The sequence below is a fragment of the Hemibagrus wyckioides genome, linkage group LG12 (genome assembly GCF_019097595.1).
Source record: "Hemibagrus wyckioides isolate EC202008001 linkage group LG12, SWU_Hwy_1.0, whole genome shotgun sequence".
NCBI lineage: Eukaryota > Metazoa > Chordata > Actinopteri > Siluriformes > Bagridae > Hemibagrus > Hemibagrus wyckioides.
This window is the reverse complement of record NC_080721.1, coordinates 13,198,550-13,211,551: the sequence shown is the minus strand read 5'-3', so window position 1 is coordinate 13,211,551 and position 13,002 is coordinate 13,198,550. Positions and strand designations below refer to the sequence as shown.

The following is a 13,002-nucleotide window of genomic DNA, read 5'->3' as shown; positions in this document are numbered from 1 at the left end:
TGTGTATAGGTGTGTATTTAAGTCACGTGGTGTGTGTGTGTATAGGTGTGTATTTTAGTCACGTGGTGTGTGTGTGTGTATAGGTGTGTATTTTAGTCACGTGGTGTGTGTGTGTGTATAGGTGTGTATTTTAGTCACGTGGTGTGTGTGTGTGTATAGGTGTGTATTTTAGTCACGTGGTGTGTGTGTGTGTATAGGTGTGTATTTTAGTCATGTGGTGTGTGTGTGTATAGGTGTGTATTTTAGTCACGCGGTGTGTGTGTATAGGTGTGTATTTTAGTCACGTGGTGTGTGTGTATAGGTGTGTATTTTATTCATGTGGTGTGTGTGTGTGTATAGGTGTGTATTTTAGTCACGTGGTGTGTGTGTGTGTATAGGTGTGTATTTTAGTCACGTGGTGTGTGTGTATAGGTGTGTATTTTATTCATGTGGTGTGTGTGTGTATAGGTGTGTATTTTAGTCAAGTGGTGTGTGTGTGTGTATAGGTGTGTATTTTAGTCACGTGGTGTGTGTGTGTGTATAGGTGTGTATTTTAGTCACGTGGTGTGTGTGTGTATATAAGTGTGTATTTTAGTCACGTGGTGTGTGTGTGTGTATAGGTGTGTATTTTAGTCACGTGGTGTGTGTGTGTGTATAGGTGTGTATTTTAGTCACGTGGTGTGTGTGTGTGTGTATAGGTGTGTATTTTAGTCACGTGGTGTGTGTGTGTGTGTATAGGTGTGTATTTTAGTCACGTGGTGTGTGTGTGTGTGTATAGGTGTGTATTTTATTCATGTGGTGTGTGTGTGTGTATAGGTGTGTATTTTAGTCACATGGTGTGTGTGTGTATAGGTGTGTATTTTAGTCACGTGGTGTGTGTGTGTGTATAGGTGTGTATTTTATTCATGTGGTGTGTGTGTGTGTATAGGTGTGTATTTTAGTCACATGGTGTGTGTGTGTATAGGTGTGTATTTTAGTCACGTGGTGTGTGTGTGTGTGTATAGGTGTGTATTTTAGTCACGTGGTGTGTGTGTGTATAGGTGTGTATTTTAGTCATGTGGTGTGTGTGTGTGTATAGGTGTGTATTTTAGTCATGTGGTGTGTGTGTGTGTAAAGGTGTGTATTTTAGTCACGTGGTGTGTGTGTGTATTTTAGTCACGTGGTGTGTGTGTGTATAGGTGTGTATTTTAGTCACGTGTTGTGTGTGTGTGTGTATAGGTGTGTATTTCAGCCACGTGGTGTGAGTGTATAGGTGTGTATTTTAGTCACGTGGTGTGTGTGTATAGGTGTGTATTTTAGTCACGTGGTGTGTGTGTATAGGTGTGTATTTTAGTCACGTGGTGTGTGTGTGTGTATAGGGGTGTATTTTAGTCATGTGGTGTGTGTGTGTGTATAGGTGTGTATTTTAGTCACGTGGTGTGTGTGTGTATAGGTGTGTATTTTAGTCACGTGGTGTGTGTGTGTATAGGTGTGTATTTTAGTCACGTGGTGTGTGTGTGTATAGGTGTGTATTTTAGTCACGTGTTGTGTGTGTGTATTTTAGTCACGTGGTGTATGTGTATACGTGTGTATTTTAGTCACGTGGTGTGTGTGTGTGTATAGGTGTGTATTTTAGTCACGTGGTGTGTGTGTGTATAGGTGTGTATTTTAGTCACGTGGTGTGTGTGTGTATAGGTGTGTATTTTAGTCACGTGGTGTGTGTGTGTATTTTAGTCACGTGTTCTCTGTGTGTATTTTAGTCACGTGGTGTGTGTGTGTGTATAGGTGTGTATTTTAGTCACGTGGTGTGTGTGTGTGTATAGGTGTGTATTTTAGTCACGTGGTGTGTGTGTGTATAGGTGTGTATTTTAGTCACGTGGTGTGTGTGTGTGTGTATAGGTGTGTATTTTAGTCACGTGGTGTGTGTGTGTGTATAGGTGTGTATTTTAGTCACGTGGTGTGTGTGTGTGTGTATAGGTGTGTATTTTAGTCACGTGGTGTGTGTGTGTGTATAGGTGTGTATTTTAGTCACGTGGTGTGTGTGTGTATATAAGTGTGTATTTTAGTCACGTGGTGTGTTTGTGTGTATAGGTGTGTATTTTAGTAACGTGGTGTGTGTGTGTATAGGTGTGTATTTTAGTCACGTGGTGTGTGTGTGTGTGTATAGGTGTGTATTTTATTCATGTGGTGTGTGTGTGTGTATAGGTGTGTATTTTAGTCACATGGTGTGTGTGTGTATAGGTGTGTATTTTAGTCACGTGGTGTGTGTGTGTATAGGTGTGTATTTTAGTCACGTGGTGTGTGTGTGTATAGGTGTGTATTTTAGTAACGTGGTGTGTGTGTGTGTGTATATAAGTGTGTATTTTAGTCACGTGGTGTGTGTGTGTGTATAGGTGTGTATTTTAGTCACGTGGTGTGTGTGTGTATATAAGTGTGTATTTTAGTCACGTGGTGTGTTTGTGTGTATAGGTGTGTATTTTAGTAACGTGGTGTGTGTGTGTATAGGTGTGTATTTTAGTCACGTGGTGTGTGTGTGTGTATAGGTGTGTATTTTATTCATGTGGTGTGTGTGTGTGTATAGGTGTGTATTTTAGTCACATGGTGTGTGTGTGTATAGGTGTGTATTTTAGTCACGTGGTGTGTGTGTGTGTGTGTGTATAGGTGTGTATTTTAGTCGCGTGGTGTGTGTGTGTATAGGTGTGTATTTTAGTCATGTGGTGTGTGTGTGTGTATAGGTGTGTATTTTAGTCATGTGGTGTGTGTGTGTGTATAGGTGTGTATTTTAGTCACGTGGTGTGTGTGTGTATAGGTGTGTATTTTAGTCACGTGGTGTGTGTGTGTATTTTAGTCACGTGGTGTGTGTGTGTATAGGTGTGTATTTTAGTCACGTGTTGTGTGTGTATAGGTGTGTATTTTAGTCACGTGGTGTGTGTGTATAGGTGTGTATTTTAGTCACGTGGTGTGTGTGTGTGTATAGGGGTGTATTTTAGTCATGTGGTGTGTGTGTGTGTATAGGTGTGTATTGTAGTCACGTGGTGTGTGTGTGTATAGGTGTGTATTTTAGTCACGTGGTGTGTGTGTGTATAGGTGTGTATTTTAGTCACGTGGTGTGTGTGTGTATAGGTGTGTATTTTAGTCACGTGTTGTGTGTGTGTATTTTAGTCACGTGTTGTGTGTATGTATTGGTGTGTATTTTAGTCATGTGGTGTGTGTGTGTATAGGTGTGTATTTTAGTCACGTGGTGTTTGTGTATAGGTGTGTATTTTAGTCACGTGGTGTGTGTATAGGTGTGTATTTTAGTCACGTGGTGTGTGTGTGTATAGGTGTGTATTTTAGTCACGTGGTGTGTGTGTATAGGTGTGTATTTTAGTCACGTGGTGTGTGTGTATAGGTGTGTATTTTAGTCATGTGGTGTGTGTGTGTGTGTGTATAGGTGTGTATTTTAGTCACATGGTGTGTGTGTGTGTGTATAGGTGTGTATTTTAGTCACGTGGTGTGTGTGTGTGTGTATATAGGTGTGTATTTTAGTCATGTGGTGTGTGTGTGTTTGTATAGGTGTGTATTTTAGTCATATGGTGTGTGTGTGTGTATAGGTGTGTATTTTAGTCACGTGGTGTGTGTGTATAGGTGTGTATTTTAGTCACGTGGTGTGTGTGTGTGTGTGTATAGGTGTGTATTTTAGTCACGTGGTGTGTGTGTGTGTGTGTATAGGTGTGTATTTTAGTCACGTGGTGTGTGTGTATAGGTGTGTATTTTAGTCACGTGGTGTGTGTGTGTGTGTATAGGTGTGTATTTTAGTCACGTGGTGTGTGTGTGTGTGTATAGGTGTGTATTTTAGTCACGTGGTGTGTGTTTGTGTATAGGTGTGTATTTTAGTCACGTGGTGTGTGTGTGTGTGTATATAGGTGTGTATTTTAGTCACGTGGTGTGTGTGTGTGTGTATATAGGTGTGTATTTTAGTCACGTGGTGTGTGTGTGTGTATAGGTGTGTATTTTAGTCACGTGGTGTGTGTGTATAGGTGTGTATTTTAGTCATGTGGTGTGTGTGTGTGTATAGGTGTGTATTTTAGTCACGTGGTGTGTGTGTGTATATAGGTGTGTATTTTAGTCACGTGGTGTGTGTGTGTGTGTGTTTGTATAGGTGTGTATTATAGACACGTGGTGTGTGTGTGTGTGTGTGTGTGTATAGGTGTGTATTTTAGTCACGTGGTGTGTGTGTATAGGTGTGTATTTTAGTCATGTGGTGTGTGTGTGTGTATAGGTGTGTATTTTAGTCACGTGGTGTGTGTGTGTGTATAGGTGTGTATTTTAGTCACGTGGTGTGTGTGTGTGTGTTTGTATAGGTGTGTATTATAGACACGTGGTGTGTGTGTGTGTGTGTGTATAGGTGTGTATTTTAGTCACGTGGTGTGTGTGTATAGGTGTGTATTTTAGTCATGTGGTGTGTGTATAGGTGTGTATTTTAGTCACGTGGTGTGTGTGTGTGTATAGGTGTGTATTTTAGTCACGTGGTGTGTGTGTGTGTATAGGTGTGTATTTTAGTCACGTGGTGTGTGTGTGTGTGTTTGTATAGGTGTGTATTTTAGTCACGAGGTGTGTGTGAGTGTGTATACGTGTGTATTTTAGTCACGTGGTGTGTGTGTGTGTGTATAGGTGTGTATTAAAGTCACGTGGTGTGTGTTTGTGTATGTATAGGTGTGTATTAAAGTCACGTGGTGTGTGTGTGTGTATGTATAGGTGTGTATTTTAGTCACGTGGTGTGTGTGAGTGTGTATAGGTGTGTATTTTAGTCACGTGGTGTGTGTGTGTGTGTATAGGTGTGTATTTTAGTCACGTGGTGTGTGTGTGTGTGTGTGTGTATAGGTGTGTATTTTAGTCACGTGGTGTGTGTGTGTATATAGGTGTGTATTTTAGTCACGTGGTGTGTGTGTGTGTGTTTGTATAGGTGTGTATTTTAGTCACGTGGTGTGTGTGTGTGTGTGTATAGGTGTGTATTTTAGTCACGTGGTGTGTGTGTGTGTGTATAGGTGTGTATTTTAGTCACGTGGTGTGTGTGTGTGTGTATAGGTGTGTATTTTAGTCACGTGGTGTGTGTGTGTGTGTGTATAGGTGTGTATTTTAGTCACGTGGTGTGTGTGTGTGTGTGTGTGTGTATAGGTGTGTATTTTAGTCACGTGGTGTGTGTGTGTGTGTGTGTGTATAGGTGTGTATTTTAGTCACGTGGTGTGTGTGTGTGTGTGTGTATAGAGGTGTGTATTTTAGTCACGTGGTGTGTGTGTGTGTGTATATAGGTGTGTATTTTAGTCACGTGGTGTGTGTGTGTGTGTGTGTATAGGTGTGTATTTTAGTCACGTGGTGTGTGTGTGTGTGTGTATAGAGGTGTGTATTTTAGTCACGTGGTGTGAGTGTGTGTGTGTGTATAGAGGTGTGTATTTTAGTCACGTGGTGTGTGTGTGTGTGTATAGGTGTGTATTTTAGTCACGTGGTGTGTGTGTGTGTGTGTGTGTATAGGTGTGTATTTTAGTCACGTGGTGTGTGTGTGTGTGTATAGGTGTGTATTTTAGTCACGTGGTGTGTGTGTGTGTGTATAGGTGTGTATTTTAGTCACGTGGTGTGTGTGTGTGTATTTTAGTCACGTGATGTGTGTGTGTGTGTATAGGTGTGTATTTTAGTCACGTGGTGTGTGTGTGTGTGTATAGGTGTGTATTTTAGTCACGTGGTGTGTGTGTATAGGTGTGTATTTTAGTCACATGGTGTGTGTGTGTGTATAGGTGTGTATTTTAGTCACGTGGTGTGTGTGTGTGTGTATATAGGTGTGTATTTTAGTCATGTGGTGTGTGTGTGTTTGTATAGGTGTGTATTTTAGTCATATGGTGTGTGTGTGTGTGTGTGTGTGTATAGGTGTGTATTTTAGTCACGTGGTGTGTGTGTATAGGTGTGTATTTTAGTCATGTGGTGTGTGTGTATAGGTGTGTATTTTAGTCACGTGGTGTGTGTGTGTGTGTATAGGTGTGTATTTTAGTCACGTGGTGTGTGTGTGTGTGTGTGTATAGGTGTGTATTTTAGTCACGTGGTGTGTGTGTATAGGTGTGTATTTTAGTCACGTGGTGTGTGTGTGTGTGTGTGTATAGGTGTGTATTTTAGTCACGTGGTGTGTGTGTGTGTGTGTATAGGTGTGTATTTTAGTCACGTGGTGTGTGTGTATAGGTGTGTATTTTAGTCACGTGGTGTGTGTGTGTATAGGTGTGTATTTTAGTCACGTGGTGTGTGTGTATAGGTGTGTATTTTAGTCATGTGGTGTGTGTGTGTGTGTATAGGTGTGTATTTTAGTCACGTGGTGTGTGTGTATAGGTGTGTATTTTAGTCATGTGGTGTGTGTGTGTGTGTGTGTATAGGTGTGTATTTTAGTCACGTGGTGTGTGTGTGTGTGTATATAGGTGTGTATTTTAGTCATGTGGTGTGTGTGTGTTTGTATAGGTGTGTATTTTAGTCACGTGGTGTGTGTGTGTGTGTATAGGTGTGTATTTTAGTCACGTGGTGTGTGTGTGTGTGTGTATAGGTGTGTATTTTAGTCACATGGTGTGTGTGTGTGTATAGGTGTGTATTTTAGTCACGTGGTGTGTGTGTGTGTATATAGGTGTGTATTTTAGTCACGTGGTGTGTGTGTATAGGTGTGTATTTTAGTCATGTGGTGTGTGTGTGTGTGTATAGGTGTGTATTTTAGTCACGTGGTGTGTGTGTATAGGTGTGTATTTTAGTCATGTGGTGTGTGTGTGTGTGTGTGTATAGGTGTGTATTTTAGTCACATGGTGTGTGTGTGTGTATAGGTGTGTATTTTAGTCACGTGGTGTGTGTGTGTGTGTATATAGGTGTGTATTTTAGTCATGTGGTGTGTGTGTGTGTATAGGTGTGTATTTTAGTCACGTGGTGTGTGTGTGTGTGTATAGGTGTGTATTTTAGTCACGTGGTGTGTGTGTGTGTGTGTATAGGTGTGTATTTTAGTCACATGGTGTGTGTGTGTGTATAGGTGTGTATTTTAGTCACGTGGTGTGTGTGTGTGTGTATAGGTGTGTATTTTAGTCATGTGGTGTGTGTGTGTGTATAGGTGTGTATTTTAGTCACGTGGTGTGTGTGTGTGTGTATAGGTGTGTATTTTAGTCACGTGGTGTGTGTGTGTGTGTGTATAGGTGTGTATTTTAGTCACGTGGTGTGTGTGTGTATAGGTGTGTATTTTAGTCATGTGGTGTGTGTGTGTGTGTATAGGTGTGTATTTTAGTCACGTGGTGTGTGTGTGTGTATAGGTGTGTATTTTAGTCACGTGGTGTGTGTGTGTATAGGTGTGTATTTTAGTCACGTGGTGTGTGTGTGTGTGTGTATAGGTGTGTATTTTAGTCACCTGGTGTGTGTGTGTGTGTATAGGTGTGTATTTTAGTCACGTGGTGTGTGTGTGTGTGTATAGGTGTGTATTTTAGTCACGTGGTGTGTGTGTATAGGTGTGTATTTTAGTCATGTGGTGTGTGTGTAGGTGTGTATTTTAGTCACGTGGTGTGTGTGTGTGTGTATATAGGTGTGTATTTTAGTCACGTGGTGTGTGTGTGTGTATAGGTGTGTATTTTAGTCACGTGGTGTGTGTGTGTGTGTATAGGTGTGTATTTTAGTCACGTGGTGTGTGTGTGTGTATAGGTGTGTATTTTAGTCACGTGGTGTGTGTGTATAGGTGTGTATTTTAGTCACGTGGTGTGTGTGTGTGTGTGTGTATAGGTGTGTATTTTAGTCACGTGTTGTGTGTGTGTGTATAGGTGTGGATTTTAGTCATGTAGTGTGTGTGTGGGTGTGTATAGGTGTGTATTTTAGTCACGTGTTGTGTGTATAGGTGTGTATTTTAGTCACGTAGTGTGTGTGTGTGTATATAGGTGTGTATTTTAGTCACGTAGTGTGTGTGTGTGTATAGGTGTGTATTTTAGTCACGTGGTGTGTGTGTGTGTATAGGTGTGTATTTTAGTCATGTGGTGTGTGTGTGTGTATAGGTGTGTATTTTAGTCACGTGGTGTGTGTGTATAGGTGTGTATTTTAGTCACGTGGTGTGTGTGTGTGTGTGTGAATAGGTGTGTATTTTAGTCACGTGGTGTGTGTGTGTGTATAGGTGTGTATTTTAGTCACGTGGTGTGTGTGTGTGTGTGTGTGTATAGGTGTGTATTTTAGTCACGTGGTGTGTGTGTGTGTGTGTATAGGTGTGTATTTTAGTCACGTGGTGTGTGTGTATAGGTGTGTATTTTAGTCATGTGGTGTGTGTGTGTGTATAGGTGTGTATTTTAGTCACGTGGTGTGTGTGTGTGTATAGGTGTGTATTTTAGTCACGTGGTGTGTGTGTGTATAGGTGTGTATTTTAGTCACGTGGTGTGTGTGTGTGTGTGTATAGGTGTGTATTTTAGTCACGTGGTGTGTGTGTGTGTGTGTATAGGTGTGTATTTTAGTCACGTGTTGTGTGTGTGTGTGTATATAGTTGTGTATTTTAGTCTCGTGGTGTGTGTGTATAGGTGTGTATATTAGTCACGTCGTGTGTGTGTAGGTGTGTATTTTAGTCACGTGGTGTGTGTGTGTGTGTATAGGTGTGTATTTTAGTCACGTGGTGTGTGTGTGTGTATAGGTGTGTATTTTAGTCACGTGGTGTGTGTGTGTGTGTATAGGTGTGTATTTTAGTCACGTGGTGTGTGTGTGTGTATAGGTGTGTATTTTAGTCACGTGGTGTGTGTGTATAGGTGTGTATTTTAGTCATGTGGTGTGTGTGTGTGTGTGTGTATAGGTGTGTATTTTAGTCATGTGGTGTGTGTGTGTGTATAGGTGTGTATTTTAGTCACGTGGTGTGTGTATAGGTGTGTATTTTAGTCACGTGTTGTGTGTGTGTGTATTTTAGTCACGTGGTGTGTGTGTATAGGTGTGTATTTTAGTCACGTAGTGTGTGTGTGTGTGTGTGTATAGGTGTGTATTTTAGTCACGTGGTGTGTGTGTATAGGTGTGTATTTTAGTCACGTGGTGTGTGTGTGTGTATAGGTGTGTATTTTAGTCACGTGGTGTGTGTGTATAGGTGTGTATTTTAGTCACGTGGTGTGTGTGTGTGTGTGTATAGGTGTGTATTTTAGTCACGTGGTGTGTGTGTGTGTATAGGTGTGTATTTTAGTCACGTGGTGTGTGTGTGTGTGTGTGTGTATAGGTGTGTATTTTAGTCACGTGGTGTGTGTGTGTGTGTGTATAGGTGTGTATTTTAGTCACGTGGTGTGTGTGTATAGGTGTGTATTTTAGTCATGTGGTGTGTGTGTGTGTATAGGTGTGTATTTTAGTCACGTGGTGTGTGTGTATAGGTGTGTATTTTAGTCATGTGGTGTGTGTGTGTGTGTGTGTGTGTATAGGTGTGTATTTTAGTCACATGGTGTGTGTGTGTGTATAGGTGTGTATTTTAGTCACGTGGTGTGTGTGTGTGTGTATATAGGTGTGTATTTTAGTCATGTGGTGTGTGTGTGTTTGTATAGGTGTGTATTTTAGTCACGTGGTGTGTGTGTGTGTGTATAGGTGTGTATTTTAGTCACGTGGTGTGTGTGTGTGTATAGGTGTGTATTTTAGTCACGTGGTGTGTGTGTGTATAGGTGTGTATTTTAGTCACTTGGTGTGTGTGTATAGGTGTGTATTTTAGTCACGTGGTGTGTGTGTGTATAGGTGTGTATTTTAGTCACGTGGTGTGTGTGTGTATAGGTGTGTATTTTAGTCACGTGGTGTGTGTGTGTATAGGTGTGTATTTTAGTCACGTGGTGTGTGTGTGTGTATAGGTGTGTATTTTAGTCACGTGGTGTGTGTGTGTATAGGTGTGTATTTTAGTCACGTGGTGTGTGTGTGTGTATAGGTGTGTATTTTAGTCACGTGGTGTGTGTGTGTGTGTGTGTATAGGTGTGTATTTTAGTCACATGGTGTGTGTGTATAGGTGTGTATTTTAGTCACGTGGTGTGTGTGTGTGTGCATAGGTGTGTATTTTAGTCACGTGGTGTGTGTGTGTGTGTATAGGTGGGTATTTTAGTCACGTGGTGTGTTTGTGTGAGTATATAGGTGTGTATTTTAGTCACTTGGTGTGTGTGTGTGTATTTTAGTCACGTGGTGTGTGTGTGTGTATTTTAGTCACGTGGTGTGTGTATAGGTGTGTATTTTAGTCACTTGGTGTGTGTGTGTGTGTGTATAGGTGTGTATTTTAGTCACTTGGTGTGTGTGTGTGTGTGTGTATAGGTGTGTATTTTAGTCACTTGGTGTGTGTGTGTGTGTGTATAGGTGTGTATTTTAGTCACTTGGTGTGTGTGTGTGTGTATAGGTGTGTATTTTAGTCACTTGGTGTGTGTGTGTGTGTGTATAGATGTGTATTTTAGTCACTTGGTGTGTGTGTGTGTATAGATGTGTATTTTAGTCACTTGGTGTGTGTGTGTGTGTATATAGATGTGTATTTTAGTCACTTGGTGTGTGTGTGTGTGTGTGTGTATATAGATGTGTATTTTAGTCACTTGGTGTGTGTGTGTGTGTGTATAGATGTGTATTTTAGTCAGGTGGTGTGTGTGTGTGTGTGTGTATAGGTGTGTATTTTAGTCACATGGTGTGTGTGTGTGTGTGTGTATAGGTGTGTATTTTAGTCACGTGGTGTGTGTGTATAGGTGTGTATTTTAGTCACGTGGTGTGTGTGTGTGTGTGTATAGGTGTGTATTTTAGTCACTTGGTGTGTGTGTGTGTGTGTGTGTGTGTGTGTGTGTGTATTTTAGTCACTTGGTGTGTGTGTGTGTGTGTATAGGTGTGTATTTTAGTCACTTGGTGTGTGTGTGTGTGTGTGTATAGATGTGTATTTTAGTCACTTGGTGTGTGTGTGTGTGTGTGTGTGTGTATAGATGTGTATTTTAGTCACCTGGTGTGTGTGTGTGTGTGTGTGTGTATTTTAGTCACGTGGTGTATTTGTGTGTGTGTGTATAGGTGTGTATTTTAGTCACGTGGTGTGTGTGTGTGTATAGGTGTGTATTTTAGTCATGTGGTGTGTGTGTGTGTATAGGTGTGTATTTTAGTCACGTGGTGTGTGTGTGTGTATAGGTGTGTATTTTAGTCACGTGGTGTGTGTGTGTATAGGTGTGTATTTTAGTCACGTGGTGTGTGTGTGTGTATAGGTGTGTATTTTAGTCACGTGGTGTGTGTGTGTGTGTATAGGTGTGTATTTTAGTCACGTGGTGTGTGTGTGTGTATAGGTGTGTATTTTAGTCACGTGGTGTGTGTGTATAGGTGTGTATTTTAGTCACGTGGTGTGTGTGTGTGCGTGTGTATTTTAGTCACGTGGTGTGTGTGTGTGAGTGTATAGGTGTGTATTTTAGTAATGTGGTGTGTGTGTATATAAGTGTGTATTTTAGTCACCTGGTGTGTGTGTGTGTGTGAGATAGGTGTGTGACATTGAAGTATCGCGAGAGCGGATCTAGAGCATATTCGAGTGCACACTCGTAGTATTTTGGCTTGCGTGTGTGTGTGTGTGTGTGTGTGTGTGTGTGTGTGTGTGTGTGTGTGTGGAGAGAGATACAGTAAACGGTAACAGTGCTCAACTAAAGCGATCAACATTTATTTAATTCCTCTACACTCTGGTGGTAAAATTCGGGATAAATCATTCAGGGCTAGATTAAAATCATTCGGGGCTCGAGCCCTAGTGACGCCCCTGGGTGAACCTAAAACCCCTGCTTCAGTCTCACTATTAGAGAAAGTGTCTTAGTGAGGATCAGGTCATGTGACTCTCAGAGAGATGATCTTACCACAGTGTCTCCAGTTTACAGAGAGGATTCTCCAGTAGAGCAGAGAGACTCTTCACTCCTGAGTCTCCTAGATAATTCCAGGACAGATTCAGATCTCTCAGGTGTGAGGGGTTTGATCTCAGAGCTGAAGTCAGAGCAGAACAGCCTTCATCTGAGACACGACAACACTCCAACCTGCAGACACACAATAACACACTCTTCATCAACAGATACTCAACATGTATATAGGTGTGTATTTTAGTCACGTGGTGTGTGTGTGTGTGTATAGGTGTGTATTTTAGTCACGTGGTGTGTGTGTGTGTGTGTATAGGTGTGTATTTTAGTCACGTGGTGTGTGTGTGTATAGGTGTGTATTTTAGTCACGTGGTGTGTGTGTGTGTGTATAGGTGTGTATTTTAGTCACGTGGTGTGTGTGTGTATAGGTGTGTATTTTAGTCATGTGGTGTGTGTGTGTGTGTGTGTGTATATAAGTGTGTATTTTAGTCACGTGGTGTGTGTGTGTGTATAGGTGTGTATTTTAGTCACGTGGTGTGTGTGTGTATAGGTGTGTATTTTAGTCACGTGGTGTGTGTGTGTGTGTGTGTATAGGTGTGTATTTTAGTCACGTGGTGTGTGTGTGTGTGTGTATAGGTGTGTATTTTAGTCACGTGGTGTGTGTGTGTATAGGTGTGTATTTTAGTCACGTGGTGTGTGTGTGTGTGTATAGGTGTGTATTTTAGTCACGTGGTGTGTGTGTGTGTGTGTATAGGTGTGTATTTTAGTCACGTGGTGTGTGTGTGTGTGTGTGTGTGTATAGGTGTGTATTTTAGTCACGTGGTGTGTGTGTGTATAGGTGTGTATTTTAGTCACGTGGTGTGTGTGTGTATAGGTGTGTATTTTAGTCACGTGGTGTGTGTGTGTGTATGTAGGTGTGTATTTTAGTCACGTGGTGTGTGTGTGTGTGTGTATGTAGGTGTGTATTTTAGTCACGTGGTGTGTGCGTGTGTATGTAGGTGTGTATTTTAGTCACATGGTGTGTGTGTGTGTGTATAGGTGTGTATTTTAGTCATGTGGTGTGTGTGTGTGTGTATAGGTGTGTATTTTAGTCACGCGGTGTGTGTGTTTTGTGTCCGGTGGTAAAATTCGGGATAAATCATTCAGGGCTAGATTAAAATCATTCGGGGCTCGAGCCCTAGTGACGCCCCTGGGTGAACCTAAAACCCCTGCTTCAGTCTCACTATTAGAGAAAGTGTCT

At 41.4% G+C, this 13,002-nt stretch overlaps 1 protein-coding gene across 12 annotated transcripts in view; it reads right to left on the bottom strand.

Annotated features, from left to right (window-relative positions):
• LOC131362396 (NACHT, LRR and PYD domains-containing protein 12-like) overlaps positions 1-13,002 on the bottom strand; it is a 152,737-nt gene that overhangs the window by 125,756 nt on the left and 13,979 nt on the right. For all 12 annotated transcript variants that reach the window (XM_058404354.1, XM_058404347.1, XM_058404346.1 and 9 more), the window contains one exon: positions 11,769-11,942. In XM_058404354.1, coding sequence (XP_058260337.1) covers positions 11,769-11,942 — 174 coding nt within the window. The remainder of the gene's footprint in view (positions 1-11,768; positions 11,943-13,002) is intronic.